Here is a 22,543-nt window from a genome sequence, read left to right as displayed (position 1 = left end):
TTATAAATATTTTGTTCTATGCATCTGTTGCATCCGCCAGTAAGTGCATTCTATGAACAAAAATGAAACCCAAGAGTAATTTTAAAAATAAAAAAATTAATTCTAAACCATTAAGATTTTAACCAATATTCAAGCAGCAAACTTTGATCAAGGTTTTTTGCATCTGTATTTTAGGCAGTTTGTTTTGATCATTCACACCAATAGATGGATCACAATTCTAGCAGAATGTGTCCCTTTACTAGACAGGAAAAGGAATATAATGCTTCCTCTTAGAATTAATCAACAATACACCCCTTATTAAACTTACCTATTTCTAAGCATCTTCCCCCTCCCCAATCAATTAGGAGTATTCTCAAGATTTGTGAAAACTTAACACCTGTTAACTTGCAAGTATAGACTCTCACATTCACAAGTACAGGTATTTCAGTGGAGACCACAGTAATCCCTACCTACCGTTTGTTCAGAAAGATTGATTCTAACAAGGCAATTTCCAGAAGCCTTTGCCAAGGCTGCTACTAGGCTGGTTTTCCCAACACCTGGAGAGCCTTCCAGGAGAATGGGCTTGTTAAGTTGCAAGGCCCTTAACAACCGCTGTGCATTCATTGCTGTAGTTCCTGCATTTAGAGCGTAGTCTGAGACATTGTTCTTCTGGTAAATAGGGCCTGCAGCACAGAGAAAGCAAATAAAAAATTAATTAGATTACAGGGTAAGATGATCAACATTTTTGCTCCAGTGAAAGTACTAGCTCATCAGACAGAATAATGGTACCAGATCAACATTCATCTTGATGCAGAGCGATTTTCCTCCAAAGTTTTGTTTTTTGTATTTTTGCAATCTCCCCTAATCTCCCCTCTTTTTAATGGGTGGTGCAGGCTTAGCTATACTAAGCAACGGCACTCCTGTCTTAACATCTGAAATACACAGAATTATGATACTTAACAATTCTAACTACAGATTGTGGAGTAAAATATTTGAATGCTCCGCCATTAAAGCTCTTAAAAACTCCATGCATATGGAAAGCTAGCATGCCAGAGCGAAGTCTAAGCTAAGTGCCTTCATCTGAGAAAAGAGCATTCAAGCACTCAATTAGAAATGGAAGGGTCTTGGAAGGACTGTAACAAATTATTTTTTCTGCATGTTTGTCATCTCTCTCTCACGCATTCTGCTCTTAAGTCATCATAAGCAGCACATCACCATTCAAATTGTACAGCAGCAGCACCACCACCAAAAGAGTTCCTTGCCTGTTGGTATGAAAAATGGGTGGATTCCTATGTGGTTCTCCATCCAAACCATTTCCCTTTCCCTCTTCAGGTCATATATTTTCAGCTCATTCTTCTGAACCTCAGTGAGTTGCACTACTTGGGAAATTTTCCCACACAAATATTCCAGGCATTTTTCACGAGCCAAAGCAGCTGAGCCAGCCGAACAGGACATGGTGCCTACATAGGGGGTAGAGGGAAGAAGAGATCATAGTTATATGTCAATGGTGGAAATGAACATATAGTTAACAGTAAGATATGGCCAAAATCTGTAGACAGGTTGTAATGCACACTCTGTAGCACAAACACTATACGTTGCTTGCATGCGTCTTGAGACTGTTTACTATTTTTGTTCCAAAATGACAAACTTGCTTTAAACCCTTGCGTAGTTCTCATCCAGGGGTTGAGGGACCCCCTCCCCAATAAACGATCTGAACTATTCAGAGATAAAGCAAAGAAACTGAAGACATACCTGAACCTATTCCATCTATGTACACCAGACATGCAGCGTGGACAAATGTTGTCACTGGACAGACGCTAAAAAGCTGGTGCTCCTCTGAAGAACTGGATAGTTTGTCTTGCGCCATAGCATTCATGAAGCTGACCCACGACAAAACATCCCGGATGCTGAGGATACAGTGGTGTCCAAATTCTTGATTGGTCAGCCACTCTATGAAATCCATCATGAGCCCTGCAATATCTGCCCCTGGGAAAGGTGATTAGATGGAGAGAAGAGAAAAAATACATAAGACACAGACCTGAAACAGAATATGTTTTGCAGTAATTCACAATGACCCACAAGGAATGCAGAGGCCTCTGTACATAATTTTTGCAAGATAACTGAATAGAAGTGCTTAAATGTTTTTACATAAATATTTGCAAAAGTAGAAAGGGTTGAATGCTTTAAAAAAAAACCATCCACAAGTAAATCAGCAGATGCAAAATTCAAAACATGCTTTGATCCTGCAACTTCATTGGTCTCTTTGTCCACAGTGACTGAACTTTGGCCCAGACCATTACTTTAAGCCTAAAAGGACAAACATTCATCTTAATGCAGAGAATATAGCCAAGGATAGAAAAAATAAGAGTGTATGTTTCATCAGCACTACTTATTTTTTCATCCTTCATTTAAAACCTTGGATAATAAAGAACCTAGGTCAGACCTGTATAACATGCACATATATTTGGACTAGAACAATCCTTAGATGTTCAATTTGCAAGAGCTTTTTCCGACAGCAACTTACGGCTGTGTTCAAATGAGGTCTCTGGTGACAATATGCATAGCAACCTCTGCCTATACCACAGAATCTAGTCACTGAATTCCAAACTTTTTTTTATCCCTTTCAACGTACTAAGAGCACGAACTGTTCTTCCTTAAATCACCATCCAGGCAATGATAAAATTTAAGCAAAAGGAAACTGATTTTGCACTTAAAATGACCCCAGTATTATGCAAATATATTTCAATTCCACAATCTAGGTTTATCAAGTATAGAATTTGGAACATACAGCATCTGAAACATACTCAAAGGTAAGCACTCCTATATTCAATTTGTCATACTGCCAGATAAACATGCATTGGACTAAATCTCAAGTGAAAAATTGCAGTGTCGCAAGATCACACCTGTTTGCAATTTCTGTTATCTGCTAGTCGCGTCTGAACAGCAGGTAAGTGGTACCTTCAGTCTGTGCCATTTGTAGCAGGAGTCCCATGGGACTTCTCCACAGGAATATTATTCAGCTTAGAGAAAAGCCTATGGGCAGCGTTTAAGAGAGTGAGACTATTTCAGAACCGCCTGAACTAACTTCTTAGCTTTTAGAATCTGAGAGAAGCTGACTTGCAAGAACAGAAGGTCTTTTAGAAGGAAACCCCACTGGGACACAGAAACGGAGGAGTGCAGGCTGGTTACTAGGGAGAAAGGTACTCAGAAGTGATTGCAGACATTTTTCAGCAACAAAACCACTTCACTAGTTTTGAAACTGCTTTAGCAGTTTCATAAAAGTCTCTTTTGACTGTTAACATCTTTTCTGTTCTTTCTTTTTTCTATTCTCTTCCTAGCCTACAAAGGATGGAAAATCCTGCCTGAATGTGATTAAACCAGCAGAGCATGGCAGCCCTAAAACTCACTAGAGTAAGAAGAGAAAGCTTTAAGGAAGAGGGGAGAGGTGCTTCTTAATCTGGCCAACACTGGCATGCGACCCTCGTGCTGAAAAGGTCTCCCATTACTGATATAAGCAGAGGGACACCCAGAGAGAATAAGTAGGTGATGGAGTTGGTGAACAAATACCTCTGATATTTACCTTTGTCATTCTGTTTGGCAAAGCAGAGTCCTGGATGAAGATTGTGGTTTACAATTTGCATTAAATCCATACGGTTGTTACTTTGCGGACACCATATTTCTGTAAATCTATTACGCAAGGCAGGCGACAGCTATGGGCAAGAAAATATTAAGTGCAGTTATTATGAAGGGAACTGCTCAGAGGAAAATTTAAGAATCCTCAAAGAGGGTTACTGGGATAAAAAGAGAAAACAGAAGAATTATAAAACGAGGGAAAACATATTGCTATAAATAATGTGTAAGAGAGTATCAAAAAGCACAGTAGGTTAGACTAGTGTGTGTCAAATAACAAAACTGCATAAAAATGAGTTTTACTTTTTTTAAATGAATGTTTTATTAGACCTAATTTATCCTTAGAAAAACGATTTACTCATACAAACATACCTGCATCTTAATAGTCTTGATATTTTATGACATTCTCAGAGGAGAATGACATTAATTCCTGCCCCTGAAATTCCTAATAGTCTTATAATATGATCTGCTACAGGATCCCAAACCAACCCACACTTCTTTATGCTGCATTTTCTTCATCATCACTAATTTTATTAATCTCAACCATTTCCACATTTTTCCGATTAATTCTATCTATCTAGGAAATAACACATTTACTCAGTTCCAACAATCAAACAATCAACAATCAAACAATCAAATTAGCTGTCAGAGCTCCATGTGGAGCTAGGTCGGGGCAGGGAATCTTTTTTCAGTCTGATGGCCACCTTCCCCTGCAAAGGATCACTATGTGGTGAAACAAATGAGATATGAATTTATACTGAAACAGCTTTTCCTAACCGTTTAATATTATTTTAGTACTCTTTACTCCTACTTGACTTGAAAGGCCTGGTAGTAAGAGCTATCCTGTCTCTTCCTCCCTGTGGTAATTAGGTCATAAATAAAAGAACTGGGAGTGTGAATGTGTGTGGTCTTTCTTACAGGTAAGGGCATGGGGCTCCCAAGCAGCTGTAGCCTGCAAAGGACAGCCATGTGATAAGGGAAATGTAACTATCAAAGAGCCTGGGGTCCGGGAAAGGTAGGATGTGGGACTGGTTGCAATGCCTTACAAGCTTCTAGAAAAACCCTAAGGCCAAGTCGGCATAGGCATTTTTTTTCATTCCTAAAACTACAGGTAATTGAAAGTGGCAGCCAGCACAGAACGGCATTTTCTTACATTACCTCTTTCTTCCCAAAGTCGCCGCCAGGATTCATTGTGGCTAAAATGCGAAACTTCTTTCCTGCAGTCAGCAGTTCTACTTCATTGTCCTCACTGGCTTTTTCAGCCAACACTAGCGTCTTTTCAGTTTCAAGGACGCTGAAATAAAACCACGTTCTCAATATTTGTTCTCGTTAAATTTCAAACACCCATACAAAACACTAGAGACTTGCCTAATCGACAGAAGCTTTGCAACTCTTGTTGTTTAGAAGAGCAGCAAGAATCAGAAGAAGCCAGGGAAAAGTTAAGATTTATCCAATTTGCATGTGAATGACACGCTAAGGCAGCAGACTAAAAAAATGTCCAGTTTTCAAGTGCATACCTATTAAGTCTTTCTAGAACAGAATCATCCGCCAATGAAATCTCATCCATGAGAAAAAAGCCATCCTCTCTCATTGCTAAGACAAGGGCTCCATCATGCCATTCAAACAGCCTAGAACCATCAAACTCCTGTTTGAAAGAAAAAGGGAAAGTCTGATCAAGTGTGTGTGTACATACATACATACATACATACATACATACATACATATATTTACAGACACACACTTGGTGGATTTTTCAAGCTCTCAATTATATCAGGCACCATAATTCCAACTTACCTCATCCTTTGATCTCTGCCTGACGGGTCGCAGTCCACCCAGGAAGTCAGAGGTCTCCATGTGCAAGTGACAGTTCACAGAATGTAATTTCCGACCTGCCAATGCTGCAAATATCTGACAAATAGTAGTTTTGCCACACCTGCATAACAAAAAGCTTGCAGTCAGCTAAACTCCAGCTACTTGTCTGTTGCTCTACGCAAAAAATAAATAAAACTAATAATGAATATATTGAAGACTGGTTTACCCTGTGTCTCCAACCAGAAGAATAGGTTCACCAAACTCTAATGCTCGGCCTGCCAAAATGGCAAGCCTTGTCATCCCTTGAGTCCACACAATGTGACTGAATTCATCGCCCATTATAGATGTCCACCTAGATGCTTTAGCTGGTTCAAAGTGGTAATAGGGTTGGGGAAGGAAACAAACAAAAACGAATTAATTAGCTTCAGCCAAACATTAAATCTTCTTTTATTATTGTTATCGTTTTTCAAATTTACCCATCTGCTTCTTTACGCTTTCTTCTGAGAAGAGGCGCTGAGGATGCAGCTTTCTCTTAAAGTGTTTTTCAATGACTGTTTGGATAACGTCAACTTCTTCTTGTTTCCTGACCCTTCCTGCCAGAAGCATAAATCCTAGTAACAGAAAGACAACAATTTATCAGGATGTTCACCACTTTTGAAAAACGGTTGAAATGTGGTTACCGAACTGGACACACTGGCTATGTAAGTTGAAAAGAAATGAGTGGAGACTCACCGTCATTTGCTAAATGCTGAAGCCAATCATACTCCTTCTCCATCTGTTCTGCTAATCGGTACCTTTCAGCCCAGCGAAAGAGATCCCGAAGGGTAATGAAGCCATGCTTGCCAGCAAACACTGAGGAACCTCTGCGATAAGACTAGATTTAAAATAACATAAAAGCATTCATGATCCAACACAATTTTCTGTACCCACAACTGCATTTTCCACTACTCTTGCAATGCCTCCCCTCCTTACCACCAATTCTCCAAGTTGTCTTCGTAGCATTTATTTGTCCAAATTTCACCAATATTTCAGTAATGACCATCAGTCCCCTGGGCCAAACATATTCTAGTAGGTTGCTATGTAGCTCAACAATACCCCCCCCCAAAAAAACCCCAAAGCCAATAAATGTGTGCGCCTTGAGTACAAGACACCAAACTACAACTCGGGCTCAAGTGACTTCTCTATTGTTTTCTCATTAAGAGAAAAAAGATTACTGTCCATACCTGCAACTCCAGCATGACTTTGACAAGTTTACTGCAGTACGAAGGTGGAAGGTGGCATCTTTTGTGCAGGATGGTTTCTAGCTCTGTACTTGGTAGCTCATCAAAATGCAGCTCCACAAATCTGTTCCTGAAAGCTCTGGACAATACCTTAAGACACACACACAAAAACCACCTGTCAAGTGTTAATCTACTGAGAAATTCACACACACTGAAAACTTAACACGAGTTTCCCACCCTCAAACAGTCAGCTAGTTTTTCATGGCCACTGAACGTGTTCATACTCAAACGGTTTGCCCTCTTAACCCCCCCCCTTGAAGATTTCTGTGCACATCTGCAAACAGTGGGGTTCTCCCAACTCTGTTGACACCTCTCTCTTGTGTTTGGCTGGTACCATTTTGGATTGGCAACTTGGAGACTGATTTCACTATTGGTTCTAGATATGCTACAAAGACTAGAGCGTTTGACTAGGAGTGGCGAAGACTCAGGTTCAACTCACCACTTAGTTATAAAGCTCACTTGGTGATCCTAGGCCAGACTTTCACTCAAACTATTACTCAGCCTAACCTACTGCACAGGACTAAGGTGAAAGAGAGAAATCACATATGCCACCATAAGGTCCTTGAAGAAATGGTGGGGTGTACGTGTGACTAGCATATCAAAAGAAAGCCAGCTTCATCTGAGGAAACTATGGATGTACCTTCCTGCCTCCATAGAGCCCTGGAGGATTCTGTGTAGCAAAGAGCATGAATCTTGGGTGAGCTTTGACTGTTTCTTGGGTTTCTGTTATGAACAGCTCTCTGTTGTCATCCAATAATCTGTTCAGGGCCTCCAAAACATCAGTGGGTGCCAGGTTGAGTTCATCCAGGATTATCCAGTAGCCCTTTCGCATAGCATCAATGAGGACACCTATGAAGCATTTACAGAAAAAAAGAAATAAATGAGTTGCCCACTTGAGGCAAGCCAGGCAAGCATCTGTTTGAGCAAGTAGGAGAGCCGACTGGCAAGGAAACACCGAGTGATTGAGGTAATAATCAAAATCCTACCTTCCTTAAATATCAGCTTCCCAGATGGATCTGAAGTATAACAGCCAATGTATTCTTGGATGTCAGTATGTTCATGATTGTTAATCCTAACACAATGGTTCCCGGTTGCAGCAGCCACCCAGCGTATTAAACTGGTTTTACCAATGGATGTGTCTCCTTGAATCAACACTGGATAGGTTCTTAAAGAATTAGAAAACAGCCAAGTTATATGTTGTGTTCTATGGTGTTGAATTATTATTACTACTACTGTTGTTGTTGTTGTTGTTGTTGTTGTTGTTGTTGTTGTTGTTGTTGTTGTTGTAAGAAGCTACAGTGGTACCTCCGTTTAAGAACAACCCTGTTTACAAACTATTTGGTTTACGAACTCTGCAAAACTGGAAGTATTGTCCCAGTTTGTGAACTTTACCTCAGTCTAAGAATGGAAGCCAAACGGTGGAAGGGCACTGGCAGCAGGAGGCCTCATTAGGGAAAGCGCGCCTTGGTTTAAGAATGGTTTCAGTTTACAACAAATAGGTATTGAAGTAGCGAAAAAAGTAAAATATTTGGGAATATGGCTAACCCCAAAAAATATTGATTTGTTTCAGAACAATTATATACCGGTATGGAATGGAATTAAGAAAGATTTAGAGGTGTGGGGAAGGTTGAAATTATCCTTTTGGGGCAGAATCTCAACGATTAAGATGTGTGTACTCCCAAAGATGTTATTTTTATTTCAGATGATTCCGATACTTAAGGGGACAATGATTTTTAAAGAGTGGCAAAGAGTGATTTCAAGATATATCTGGCAGGGCAAAAAGCCTAGAATTCAATATAAGCTACTAACAGATGCAAAAGAAAGAGGAGGCTTTGCCCTGCCAGACTTGAAACTTTACTATGAAGCATCATGTCTCTGTTGGTTAAAAGAATACAAAATTGCTGGATTTGGAAGGATTTGATAACAGATTTGGGTGGCACGCGTATCTATGGTTGGAGAAGAAGAAGAGTCATAAAGCTTTTGAAAACCATATCCTCCGAAGATCGTTAATTTAAGTATGGGATAGATATAAAAATTTATTGGAATCAGGAATTCCACACTGGTTGTCCCCACTAGAGGTTATGAGTGTTAAGAAAACTAATATGAGAGGGAATTGGATTACTTATGGAGAATTGGTAGTCAAAGAAGGAGAGAAATGGAAAATGAAGCCATATGAACAAGTAAAAGAGTATGTATTTGATTGGTTGCACTACTATGAGATAAATGATATGTTTAAAAAAAAGTTGAAAGAGAAGGGTTATATAGAAAAAGATTCCAAACTTCAAACAGAAATAGTGAATAATGATTGTGAGATAATTTCTAAAATGTACCAAACGTTATGGGAATGGTATACGATGGACGAGGAAGTTAAGTCGGTAATGATTCACTGGGCCAGAGATTTTGGTTATAATATATGTTTTGAAGATTGGGCTAAAGTATGGAAAGATAATTTGAAGTTTACAGCATGTACCACCCTAAAGGAAAATGTTATGAAAATGGTATACAGATGGTATATTACACCAGTTAAATTAGCAAAAATGTTTAAAACTTGTAATAAGTGTTGGAAACGTAAAGAGAAAGAAGGAACATTTTTTCACATGTGGTGGGAATGCAAGAAAGTGAGGGGGTTCTGGGAGATGATATATAACGAATTAAAGAAGATGTTGAAATATAATTTTGTAAAGAAACCAGAAGCCTTTCTTTTAGGAATAACAAGAAACGAAATAAATAGAAAGGATCATAAACTCTTTCAGTATGCAACTACTGCAGCGAGAATATTAATGGCCCAAAAATGGAAGCAGGAAGAACTACCAACTCTTGAGGAATGGAGAATGAAGTTAACGGACTATGGAGAACTGGACAAACTAACTGGAAAAATAAGATACCAACGAGATCACAAGTTCATTGAGGACTGGGGAAAATTTTCTGAGTATTTGAAGAGTGTATGTGATGAACAAACAACGCTAGTGGGTTTTAAAGAAGCTTTGTGAAAGAATAAGGAATATTGCAAGAATGCAAATATGTCTGTAAAGGTACCGTATTTTTCGCCCTATAGGACGCACTTTTTCCCCTTCGAAAATGAAGGGGAAATGTGTGTGTGTCATATGGGGCGAATGCAGGCTTTCGCTGAAGCCTGGAGAGCGAGAGGGGTCAGTGCGCACCGACCCCTCTCGCTCTCTAAGCTTCAGGAAGCTATCCGCAAGCCTCCCGTGCCTGGCAGGAGGTCCCGCCGGGCGCGTGAGGCTTGGGGTGGCAGCCTGCATCCCGAAGCACGGGAAGGACGTCCCGTGCTTCGGGAAGGTGTCCGCAAGCCTCCCGCGCCTGGCAGGACCTGCCGGGCGCGCGAGGCTTGGGGCGGCAGCCTGCATCCCGAAGCACGGGGCGTCCTCCGGAGGACGCCCCGTGCTTCGGGCAGATGTCCGCAAGCCTTGCGCGCCGGGCGGGAGGTCCCGCCGGGCAAGCAGGCAGCAGCCTGTTCTGGGGGCTGGGGTCGGGGGAAGCTCAGGCTTCCCCCGCGCCAGCCCCGCGCCTTGGGGGGAAATAAATTTTTTTTCTTTATTTCCCCCCCCAAAAAACTAGGTGCGTCTTATGGGGCAGTGCGTCCTATGGGGCGAAAAATACGGTAAAAGGCGATATTAATTTTGGGAATGCGTAGATAATAAACTTAAATACGGATGATTGTCAGAGAAGCTGAGGGAAGTCCAAAAGAGAAAAATATGTTAATTGGAAGTTGTTAATTGGAGATATTTGTGTAAAATTTAATAAAAATGTATTTAAAAAAAAAAAAGAATGGTTTCGGTTTAAGAATGGACTTCCGGAACGGATTAAGTTCGTAAACTGAGGTACCACTGTACCTGATTGGCTTCAAGGTCTTTTTACGACATATATTGATTAAGAGCACTTCCAGAAATGAGACTTGGGCTTCCTGTTGTGTTGTGTGATAAAAAAAGGAAAGTTCGCTGAAGTTCAGAATAAACAAGTCAAAGCTAGGGACAACCGACAACAGTATTTGTGCTTCTTAATTGTCATGTTATACGCCTCCTCCAGCAAATGTCTGAAACTCAAACTACATATTTATTGTAGTCGTTCGCTCCCATGGAGCAAAGAGACACTTTTGTGTATTGTGCATACTTGTTAAGAGTCTTAAACACTTCAAAATTCTGTTTTCTTAAAAACAAAACAAACAACTGCTTACATTCCTCACACTGCTAATATATACTTGGAAATGTAGGCTGTCATCTTGTTTGCTGCCCTTTAGCAAGAATGCAAAAACAAGGTGGAACGTAAGCAGCCCCAACTCAGTGAATTTCAAGTCATGATTTCTAGGCCCATATACGTCAAAATTTGGCCACGTAAACAATTCACATCATGGTATCTCCAAAAGCGGGATTCCATAATTTCAAAAAGACTGAAGAACACGTATGGCATAGTTTATTCCAGAGTCATAACAATGCTCCAGAAATTATTCCAATTACAAGCAATCAAGAACAGAAACAGTTTTAAGACACCCCCCACTGTTATTACTGATGTAGAAAATATTTTCGTGCTTTTCTACAACAGTTAGAGACATTTGTCAATTGCTTATATATTTGCAATACTGTTTTCAGTTAATATTTGGCTTTTTGCAGTACCTGTAAAATAAGATCATTACTAAATAAAAAAATGCACTGTAGCACAATTCAAGGAAGTATGCTCTCAAGAAAAGAGCAAATGATTATTTTATTCTCACCAATCAAAATTAAACTATTTCCAAAGGAAAGAAAAAGGTACAGCTGAAGTCCAACATACCCAGCAGATACAACTCTGACGATGTCTCTGAGGTTAAGTTTAACTGAAGCTGTAAGCACATAAGTCTCATCCACAGTTGGTTCCATGTCACCAATCGAAATCCAGTATCCCTCTACCTTAATCATTCTCCCTCCTTTAGGCTCTGGTAATGACTAGAACGACATTACAGAAACAAAGCCAGCTTGTTATGAACTGCTCTCTCCGCATAATAATTCTGTTTTTTGTTTAGCTAAGCAACACATTCTTAGAACACCAGAATACATGTGGTATTTCCTTTATATGTGAGATGCAGAAGATTATCATGCTCTGGTTATGGTATAATACACCAAGCAAGCACAGAGTCTACACCTGGGAGGAGGGATATATTAAAACAATGCGTTAGACTCCCTCTGAGAACAGAAGGACTCCTTCCATTCATGGAAGGTTTCTGATCCAGCAGGCAGCATCTCACTGGCAGAAGTGGATGAAAGGTTTTTTTTATTATTATTTCCCCTCCATCTTGTACCCCCCAAATCACCTTTCACACTATTATAGAAATGGCCCCAACAAACTGAACAGTATTTCCAAATGCAGAAGGAAGGGGAACTGGAAAAAGTCACCTTCTCACCTTTCCATCAGCAGGAATGAACTCTAGATCTAAGCCAATGTATTTCCAAACCTTACATGGATTCAGCATTCCTGTACAGTAAGTGGAATTTCATTATAGGATGCTCCTATGGGGATTGGGTGGGCTGGGGGTGGGGAGGGAGCATTTTGTCAATTTCCACTTTCTCCCGCAGACCCGTCCAGATGGTTTGGGGGCTTTCGAAAACAGTGTGAAAGGTACTGCTAGGGTGTGCGCAGATGAGATCAGTAACAATTGTCTTTCACCTTCCTCCAAGTGGGAGGCTTTGATCGATGTCAGTCCATTCAGCAAACATTCCAGGTGAAAATGGGAAACCCTTGATTTAATCCAGGGTGGGTAAAATTAAACTCAGAATTCAAATTGAGTTTTGTTCTGTTTTATGTATTTTATGTCATACCCCAAACAAATTCTGAGGAGGAGGGGAGAACTCAATCTGAGAACAATTCCATTCAGACACACACACACACAAATAGTAAGAAATTACTTGCCTGCTTGAGGATGCTTTTCACGTTTCCAGACAGAATATGCTGACATATTAGCCTTTGAACAACAGGGTAAGAACTTCTGTCAAGCTGGGTGAGAAAACCCAAGCAAAAGCCCTATTGAGAAGAAAACAGATTAGGGGTTTTTTTAAGTAGCTAGTTTCAAAGAGATTTTAATTGCTAACGCCAGATAATTTCTCTCTCTCTTTGTCTAAAGACAAAAGGGAAGAGAGAAGGAAGTTTAGGAACAGAGAACAAAGGTAGTCACCTCATAAAGAGAGCGCTGTATGCTGCAGCATGGGTTGGATGATGCAAATCTCAAAGCTCTGCAGAGAGTACGAAGGCTGTAATGAGGTCTGTGGCCTGTCCCATCTACCAGTTTTGTTTCACACTCCTTTCTCACAGACAAATAAAAGCTGCAGAAGCGAAGGGTTATATATATGAAGCATATTTTTCATGTATTACGCTCATTTTTCTACCATATTAACAGGAGTTAATTTATCTAGGGGCTCGATACCTCAATGTGCTGCGGAGTTCCTTTTCCTGAATAAATATTGTCTCCTTCAGGATTGAATAAGGGTGCAAAAGAGATTTCACTCCATATTGTTGCTAACCAACCCAGGTAAGGCTCAGTCTATATATCACATATCAGTCTTCCAGAACATCTGGTGAAAGACTACAACTCCCATGAATCCCAATCAGCTTGGCCAACAGATATGATGGGAGATGCAGTGTAAAAACAACCTGGAATGCACTAGGTTAGAGGAAACTGCCATAAAAAAATAAGCTCAATTCTAAATGTCTGTGCTAAGCCAAAATGCTCTCTTGCCTAGAAGTGGAGCACAGCTATGAAAGAGCAAGGGACCATCTGTATGGGTGTAATGCTTGGATTCTCCTCCTTTTAGGCTGCATGTTGTATATATGCGTAAATAAATAATGTATCATAAAAACAACACAGGCTCCACTGTGCCCCATTTTTCCAAAAGGAAACACAGATCCTGCATTTATCATGTATGGGACCCCTGGAATCTCACACCACTCAAAGAAATTGGACTCATGTGTTGCAGTATATATAGAGTGAGGCCCTCTATGAGATAGTCCCTAAATATTCAGATGTATCTATTTAACAAAACTCATAAAGAAAACTGTAAGCATTTTATAAAATACAACATTAAAAATACTGATAATTTTATTTAGGTACTTAAGATATCAAAAATATTGAAAACAGTGGTTAAAGATAAATGCTTTCCCCTTCATATTAATCTCACCCCAGCCATAGAAAAATAAAGTGGTGCAATACATTATCCAATAATAAATAGTTTTCTAAAGAAATTAAAGTCTTCAAACATGAAAATTCCTCAGAAATTTCAGGAGTTAAGAGTTACAATGAACTTCTGAACCACGGTCAGAGAGAAGAGGGCATCCATGTTATGCTAATGTAGAATAAAATTGAAATACTCAAAGCTCCTGATTAAAATTTATTCAAATATTGGGGCTTAGAAAAGCAGGGAAAAACCCATATATCTTGACTGACAGTGATATTGGCTAAGACAATGACACTGAGGGAGTGCAGCTCACACTCATTTAGTAAAAACATGGAAAGCAAGTGGGATGCACATCTGGAATCTGGTGCATAATTTAAATAAATTATTTGACGTTCTGAACTGCAATGAGCTCAAAGAAATGGCAACTCATAGAGGAAGTTCAAAAGGCAGAAAAGCGCAATCTCAACTCTTAATTCCCATCACCGTCAGCCTGTGTATCCAAAGCTCAGGGATGATAGGAGATGTAGTGCAGCAACTTCTGAGGACCACAGGTTGACTACCCCAGTTTCAGAAATACCACACTACGGGGGGGGGGGGGAGAGAAAAAAGAAATACCACACTACAAGTCAGTGCTCCCCCCCCACTTATAAAATGTTTAGGAGTACTCTCATTTTCCTACTCATATTGAAATATTGCACCTTAATGAGGCCAAACTTAGATTCACAAAATGTTTAGCGGTATGCGTACCCCTGCATCCCCCCCCCCAGAAAAAAGCACTGCTACAAGTTAAATACAACAAAACTTTCCCAAAGACTCTCTTATCAAATCTTACAATTTATACAGTACTTTCTGTTCATCAAAAACTTACTTTACGATCCCTTGCACTACGCTCTTGCTCACATTCAGCCCTTTGAGATAATCCATGATAAGAATCTGCAAGTCTCCTTCATTTTGTAACTCTTCTACATAAAGTTCAGTGAACCTACAAGACGACATTACATTGTAAAAAACCTGTCTGCTTATAGATACCAAAGTCTGATATTTGATCACAGACCCCAGCCTGTCGACATCACAACCAATTACAAATGTACTGAATTAAAGATTAGTAATAGAGTACCAATAGAGTACGACTGGACCTAATGGTCAGGGGTCCCTTTATGTTTAATAGAGTACCATTCGGTGAAAGCTTGCAGATTACTTAGAAATCACATAATTCAGCATGCAGAAAGTCCCAGGTTCAACCCCCAAGAGCTGTAATTAAAAAGGAGTCAGGTAGCAAGCCTAGGAAAACATCTGCCTTTGGTCTTGGAGCACTGCCCCCGCCATCCCCAAACCTTTCTAGAAGGTTGGGGAAACCCCAGAACAGATTAGGGGGCACACAGAGGAAGGGGGGGAGAGATGTCCTGCCATGCAAGCAGAAGTCATTCTTCTCACACAAAGGACCACTTAGCGCTACACTGAATACAACCCCAAAAGTTAAAACATACCATTAAAAATAAATTAAAACATGCAAAAATATTTAAATTGCACTTCTATTGGCTTATCTGAGCATTAGTTGTTTCTGGAAAAACATAGACCTTTTATCATAGGTAAATTTTGGAATCCTTTCATCTGCTATACACTCAAACCTAGGATACTGGGTTTACTATGATATTGCTGCTGAATTATTTTGAGCTCTGCAGGGGCAGTGATAACACCATGCATTTGTCACTGATGTCACACTGTCCGTAAGTCAAAACCTCTTGAGCAATTCAGTGGGGAAATGAAAGTGCAATTGTGGAATTTAGTGCTTAATGAACACTTGACAAGCTACCATCAGCTCTTGCTTGCCTAGCTAATTTGGACTGCATGGGCTATGAAAGATCAAAGTGAGCATAAAATCCACTCATATACCCAACCAGCCTTTTATCCAGCTGTTTTTGTAGCTAACATGTAATGCTGACAATCAGAAGATGGCCATCAGAGCAATGTAGATCATTTTCCTTTTATCTTTCCCATGAGACCACTATATAATTCTAGTATCCAACTCTGAACCTGATGACATAAAGGACACTTGAAGACAACTGCAGCTTTCAAAGAGAGTGTGCAACGTCTATTATTCCTGAGATTGGCAGAAAAAGGTATTTTGCAACATAGCAGCTCACCAGCATGCTTCAGCTATAGAGGGATGAGGATGGGGAGTTAAGAGTCTTAATACAAACTGGCTGGCCACAGGTCCCTCATATCCCTAAGCTACTGCATGCCAATCAGAGATGTATGCAACACAGACCAAAAGAAGTACAACATTCTAGGCTACTGCAAACACCTCAAGAGCTACAAGTTGTTCTCAGCTTTAAAATTGTTTTGTAAAAATGTACGTTCTGTATCTACCTGTTCCGTATTCCTGGAGGGAGGTTTCTTTTGCCAACATCAGTAGCTGGGTTCATGCAGGCAAACAAACGAAAATTTGAATGACGTACCAGGGGCTCTACAAGGAAAAAAATGCACAACCAACAAATTACAGCGCTGTTTGGCCCCATAAAAACAAATGTAGCATACAAACAAGAAAGCATGAAACAGCCATTTAAGGAAAATTAAAAACAGAAGTTCAAGAAGCAAACAGAAAAACTCATACACAGCCAATTTGTTGTCCTAGCTGGTGAAAACCTACTCTCAAACTTCAGAGAAAGCTATCCCTAAAAGCAAAGATGAAAACTGCATCTCCTATCTTAGCAAACAAAAGGGTCTTTTTTCATAGTCCTCTGGAACTTGCTGTTCTTCAAGCTAAGGGACAGCATGGACAAGGAATTGCAATTTTCTTCTTCAGGAGAAAACTCCCACATGCTAATCTCTTAAGTTATCAGGAATCAAAAGAGTGAAAAGATAGTATTACAGTGGTACCTCAGGTTAAGTACTTAATTCGTTCCAGAGGTCCGTACTTAACCTGAAACTGTTCTTAACCTGAAGCACCACTTAAGCTAATGGGGCCTCCTGCCGCTGCCGTGCCGCCGGAGCACGATTTCTGTTCTCATCCTGAAGCAAAGTTCTTAACCTGAGGTACTATTTCTGGGTTAGTGGAGTCTGTAACCTGAAGTGTATGTAACCTGAAGCGTATGTAACCTGAGGTACCACTGTATTCAGATGTGAGTTTTTCAGCTATCAGTTTACAGGGCTTCCTAAAGTGGTCAACGTTGACCCACGGCCTTTATGTGACTGTGCAGACGGTGACATGGGTGTGAAAAAGTTTACAAGATATAGTGCAGAGAAATTAATTAGGCTCTATGAGCATCAGAAATAAAGGGCTTGGATATTTAGAGATCAGCACCTCCTTTATGAATAATATAATCTTTTTTTTTGCAATTCCTCGTAATGGTGATTATATTGTGGATTATATACTCAAATTTCTTGAGTTTATTTCATTTACATTACTAATAATTTGCTTCTGGGTCTGTCACATCTTTATATGCTCATCTATGGGTCAATGAACTTAGATGACTTGAAACCATTAATTTCAAACTCTCATTAAAAAAAAAAAGGAACTGAAAAAATACACCACTGCAGAACAGGAAAACTTACTGCAACAAAAAACAAAAACAATACCTGTGTCTCCTCTATCCAGCAGTATCAGTGAACCAGATAATCCTTCAAGTAAACCACTCAGACACTCTAAAGTTTCTGCTGCTGCCAAATTGATCTCATCTAGTAGAATCCATTCTCCTTTTTTCACTGCTTGTGCCAAGGTGCCCTTAAAAAAAGACAAAAAGACTCAAAATTAGCATTTGATAGGCATCTGGAGCTGCCCTCTAGTTGGACTATGTTTTGAAAATTGCATTTATAGTTAGAGGGACCAGATAATTCCACAGTGGTATAAGCAGAATTCCATCTTTTACATTGTTTTTAAGCAAGTTGGTGGAGTGGAAACTCCTCATTTAATTAACTGCTTTTGCTCTATAACAGTTAAATATCTGCAAACCCCTCCAAGGTGTTTCTAGTTGTACCTACTTTTTTTACCTAGCACCAAACCCTTTGCAGCATTAACTTTTTTCCTCAATGAGGACTCATTCTTCCTAGCTTGCAGATGAAATCTATTTCACCTTCATTTTCAGCCAAGACTAAGGGGAGTAAACACAAGGACATTAAGTGAAACCTGGCTAGCCTGAAATCAAATGACCGCCTCCACAGGCAAAAAACCAGAAACTGTGTGTGTGTGTGTGTGTCATCCACATCACACATTTGAATGCACACTGCTTCTTCCAAAGAATCCTGGGAACTGCAATTTACCCCTCACAGATCTATAATTCCCAGCACATTAAACAAACTGCAGCTGGAACTTTATTTTAATAAAGTAACTTTAATATGCATCTTATGGACAAATATGCTCTTATGCACAAAAGGACTACCTCTACAAATGCAAAAACTAGCGCATTTTCTGTCATCTTCATCTGTTGTTTTGCATGATCTAAGCGGATACCAAGTTCTTCCCACTTTTCCTTCAATGGTGAGCCTAACAAAAAAAAAGGCAAGCTATAGCAAACGTACGATAAGATAAAAACATTCAAGTTCATGAAACCACGTAATAGAATTTGTCATAGTGCAAAACAACTCTGAATATAACATAAGCCGCTCTGAAGAGAATAGTCCAGTTATTCCAACAATTACCTTTAGACCAGTGATTTTATGCAATTTAAATCTTACTAGCAGAACAGGGACATTAAAATGAATGAACTGAATGAGTTGGAATTCATTGGACTGAGTAATGTTTGAGGTCAAGTAATGCTCCAGACATTTGTAATGCATATGCAATCACCTCCTCTGTTTAAACAAAGGAATGCTTACAAATCTGTTATTTTTATTGAGCACATCTGGATTCAGCCTTAGAAGGCTAGTTACTTAAACTGTATCTCTTTCCACTTCAGAGCAGTATTTTATTTTTATCTTTATTTATTTATTAAATTTCTGTACTGCCTGTCAACTGAGGACCACAGGATAGTTTACAATATGAAAACACAAAAATACGAAACATAGTAACAAACAAAACAATAACCTTCCCCCCTTTCACCTTCCCCTTTAAAATGCAGTCAAGCTTATATTATTATTATTATTATTATTATTATTATTATTATTATTATTATCATCAGGCTGGGATAAAGTTTGTACAACTTTAACAAGACCTTCACCTCTTCAGTCAAAGATGATGTGTGAGAATGTTAAATTCTTTCTGTCCTTTTATCTGAACATTAAATAGTTCAGGAAGGCTTAACTGTGACTCCCAAGCATCTCCCACCCAAGTCACTGATCAGATCCACACCCGCTAAGCTTCAGGAATGATATTGGATCATGTATCAGAAAATGCTATTTTCTACTGCAGAAAAATTGCTTTTCCCCCCTCCACTGCTGATCTCTCCATATTTGAATTCTAGGGAAAAATCACACCTAGTACAGTGGTACCTCTGGTTATGAACTTAATTCGTTCCAGAGATCCGTTCTTAACCTGAAACCGTTCTTAACCTGAGGTACCACTTTAGCTAATGGGGCTCCCGCCGCCACGCGATTTCTGTTCTCATCCTGAGGTAAAGTTCTCAACCCGAGGTACTACTTGCGGGTTAGCGGAGTCTGTAACCCTAAGTGTTTGTAACCCGAGGTGTTTGTAACCCGAGGTACATTGTATCTCCCTTGCCAAATGCACACTGAAGCACAGTCCACCCAACTTTAAGAATGCAAGTTCCGCTTAAATCTCTCATTTTATTTATTTGATTTCTACCCTGCCCGTCCTCAAACAGAAACCCATTTTAAGAACTTGGAAGTCTTACCATTTTCTTTAGCTTCCTTATTAATGGCAGATTTGTGTACATGCTGCATCAGCTTGAGAAGATCATGCCAGCGCTTCTGTCTGTAACATGTCTGGATGTGCCCCAAGAAAGTCTGGTTTTGTTTCCTGGAAAACGTCTGTGCAAAAAGCTCCTCAAAAGACTCTCTCAAGGGCAACCAAATCAGTTTGTTATCCACCGGCTTATAGCTGTAAATTGGGCAAACAGTAATGTGTTAACTGAAAACTCCGGCAGCGACATGTGGCAAGATCAGGCTCAGTACGATCGGACAAGGTGAAAATCAAACCAGCCTCAGCGGATCTGATAACAGATAAAAGGTGAATCTGGTGGCCCCTGCACACCATTACTAAACAGATGACTTGAACATGTTGAAAATTAGAGACCGGCTGAAACATATAAGAGAACTTACCCTTTTTTTTCCAGGTACACAAAATGTCAAAAATTTCATCCCACAGCTACATGGCACCGCTCATTCCAACATCTCTCAATGCCCCAAGACTGAACATTCCCTTTTCCTTGTTCTACTTCCTTGTACTTGTCATTACCCCATCCATGGTATCCCACACCCCATTTCATGTTGCTCTATGTACTTTTCTTTTTGCCATATGGTTCTCTATTTTTGAATGCAGTAACTCTTATGAATGGGGTCCATGCACACTTCTACTAAATACAAGATCTGAAGTCACGAGTGAAAAAAAATGATTTGTTGATGCAGTTGCCAACAGCAATTTGCAGAATTATTAGACACTCACCCCCCTAGGAGATCTGCAGTATCACTCTGCTGATTCATGTTGATAACCCTCAAACGGTGCCCTTGAAGAAATAAAACACAGAAAAGACACTGAAGCATTTCTCAAACCTTTTCTAGAATCCTGGTCAAAGTCCCCGCATTATACTACATTTTACCTGTAATGTGGGCCAGGTATTGAACAGTAGATGTTTTGCCTGTCCCCGTTTCACCCACCAACAACACAGGCTCTCCTTTGTCGACACACACAGCCAGCTGCTCAATTAATACGGATGATGGACGTGTGGGAGCAAAGGTCTGCTTTTTTCTGCCAATACATGAAAGGGTAAAATCTTCTGTTAGCAATACTCTAATGCTATGTGCTAAGCATCTCCAAGTGCATTTGATTCACTAATTCTACAAATATAATCTCTCTCTATTACCAGGTTTCAAAAAAACACCTCAATGAGACATTAAAAATGCTGGCACGGAATTTTAAAGTTACAAGCACATTTAAAAAGTGCACTATTGTACATCAACCTGTAAGCCATCTGGTTGAAGGGTGCCTTAGTAATTTTAAAATATAAACAAACAAACAAACAAACAAACAAACAAACGCATCAATACCTTTGCACAAGAAGCGCATGAATTTGCTTCCGTAAGAGCTGGACTCTTCCCACAGAGACCTCTTGCTCCCTTATTGCAATTTCTGGTTTGTAAAGTTGACAGTAGTATTCAGTCTAGAGTAAATAAATAAAGAGCATACATACTGAACTCAGCTTACTAAAAAGAAACACATGATGTAGTCCTTTGCCATATGCAGTTGTGCAATACAGTGGTACCTCGGGTTAAGTACTTAATTCGTTCCGGAGGTCTGTTCTTAACCTGAAACTGTTCTTATCCTGAAGCACCACTTTAGCTAATGGGGCCTCCTGCTGCCGCCGCGCCGCCTGAGTACGATTTCTGTTCTCATCCTGAAGCAAAGTTCTTAACCCGAGGTACTATTTCTGGGTTAGCGGAGTCTGTAACCTGAAGTGTATGTAACCCGAGGTACCACTGTACAACTGAAAGTTAAGACACAAGTCCAGTTTGCACATCACAGTAAGGCATAGTAAATAGTTTATTGTGAATGTGCCTTTCTGGGTTGTATGTTCCCCCCCCCCTCATGATAGCAGGGAGCAGACAGACCACAGTCCCTGCTTAGCATTATGTCCAAACCAGAGGCCATGATTTGCTTTGCTTCAAACCATGATCAGCAAATCAAGAACAACCTTAGCTACAGTAATTTGCCGGGAACAAAACAAACTATGATCCCTCATTTGAATGTAACACTTGCTTCCTCCAAGTGTGAGTGACAGGATTCAAATGACCAAGATCACCATGGTTACAGTGAACTATTAACTATGGTGATGTGAGAACAAGGCCTTTGGGCTGTATTCAGTTGTTACATGAACAGAAGTCAGCTCATGCAACCAAACTTTCTCTTTCACTCCTCCTCCTGCTGCTGCTGCTGCTCCCCCCTGCAGCCACTTTTCCCCTCCAAAGGGTTGGGTGCTTCCTAGTGAAGCCTATGGTTGCAGCAGGAGGGAAGCTGCTGCCTCAAATCAGGCAATGGAATCTTGCACCAGTGGCGATGTGCATGTGCATGATCCCTACACCCAATTTCAGCCATGTTACATGTGGCTCTCTTCTTTCAGAAGAAAAACAAGAGTTGACACTATCCAGTTAGATCATTTAATTATTTCTTGGCAGTGAAGGAGACATGAAACTATTTTTTTCCTCCTTGACAAAAGGGGTATTTATTACACAATGCAGTATGTGTGCGAACTCTTCCTTATGTCTACCTTATGCTTGGAAATGTTCAGTTGGCTTCCAATGATTTCTGCCATCTTCAGTCTACTTCCTTGCTTGGACAGCATAGCTGTGAAACAATCCAACGCCTGTCAAAGTAGAGTGGTAGGAGGGAGAGAGGGAGAGACAGAGAATTCAAGCTAATTTAATATTTAATCAGAGGTTCTACTTTTCTTCCATACTTGAGTTCACTGTAGTCAAAATATACAACTGAGCTTCATGCAATGTATCGCTAGTATGTCTCCACGAGGAAAACAAGAGGACGAGCCAATTCAGACATTTCAGCTCTCTTCATAA

General features: G+C 40.0%; 1 protein-coding gene across 1 annotated transcript in view; it reads right to left on the bottom strand.

The window, feature by feature from the left end:
- The window catches only part of MDN1 (midasin AAA ATPase 1), a 91,949-nt gene that overhangs the window by 57,675 nt on the left and 11,731 nt on the right, over positions 1-22,543 (bottom strand). The window contains exons 12-36 of the mRNA XM_079971098.1: positions 22,240-22,335; positions 21,023-21,135; positions 20,575-20,723; positions 20,421-20,481; positions 19,651-19,856; positions 18,241-18,344; positions 17,441-17,585; positions 16,232-16,328; positions 14,730-14,843; positions 12,865-13,012; positions 12,603-12,713; positions 11,490-11,641; positions 7,688-7,866; positions 7,342-7,550; positions 6,645-6,791; positions 6,154-6,295; positions 5,898-6,032; positions 5,648-5,786; positions 5,404-5,542; positions 5,127-5,254; positions 4,768-4,903; positions 3,560-3,689; positions 1,732-1,965; positions 1,242-1,439; positions 454-662 (exon numbers count right to left, since the gene is read on the bottom strand). Of these exons, the coding sequence (XP_079827224.1) occupies positions 454-662; positions 1,242-1,439; positions 1,732-1,965; positions 3,560-3,689; positions 4,768-4,903; positions 5,127-5,254; positions 5,404-5,542; positions 5,648-5,786; positions 5,898-6,032; positions 6,154-6,295; positions 6,645-6,791; positions 7,342-7,550; positions 7,688-7,866; positions 11,490-11,641; positions 12,603-12,713; positions 12,865-13,012; positions 14,730-14,843; positions 16,232-16,328; positions 17,441-17,585; positions 18,241-18,344; positions 19,651-19,856; positions 20,421-20,481; positions 20,575-20,723; positions 21,023-21,135; positions 22,240-22,335 (3,621 nt within the window). The remainder of the gene's footprint in view (positions 1-453; positions 663-1,241; positions 1,440-1,731; positions 1,966-3,559; positions 3,690-4,767; positions 4,904-5,126; positions 5,255-5,403; positions 5,543-5,647; positions 5,787-5,897; positions 6,033-6,153; positions 6,296-6,644; positions 6,792-7,341; positions 7,551-7,687; positions 7,867-11,489; positions 11,642-12,602; positions 12,714-12,864; positions 13,013-14,729; positions 14,844-16,231; positions 16,329-17,440; positions 17,586-18,240; positions 18,345-19,650; positions 19,857-20,420; positions 20,482-20,574; positions 20,724-21,022; positions 21,136-22,239; positions 22,336-22,543) is intronic.

Source organism: Podarcis cretensis, assembly GCF_951804945.1.
Source record: "Podarcis cretensis genome assembly, chromosome: 3".
Classification (NCBI taxonomy): domain Eukaryota; kingdom Metazoa; phylum Chordata; class Lepidosauria; order Squamata; family Lacertidae; genus Podarcis; species Podarcis cretensis.
Note: the sequence above shows the minus strand (reverse complement) of the source record. Positions and strands in the feature narration are given on the sequence as shown.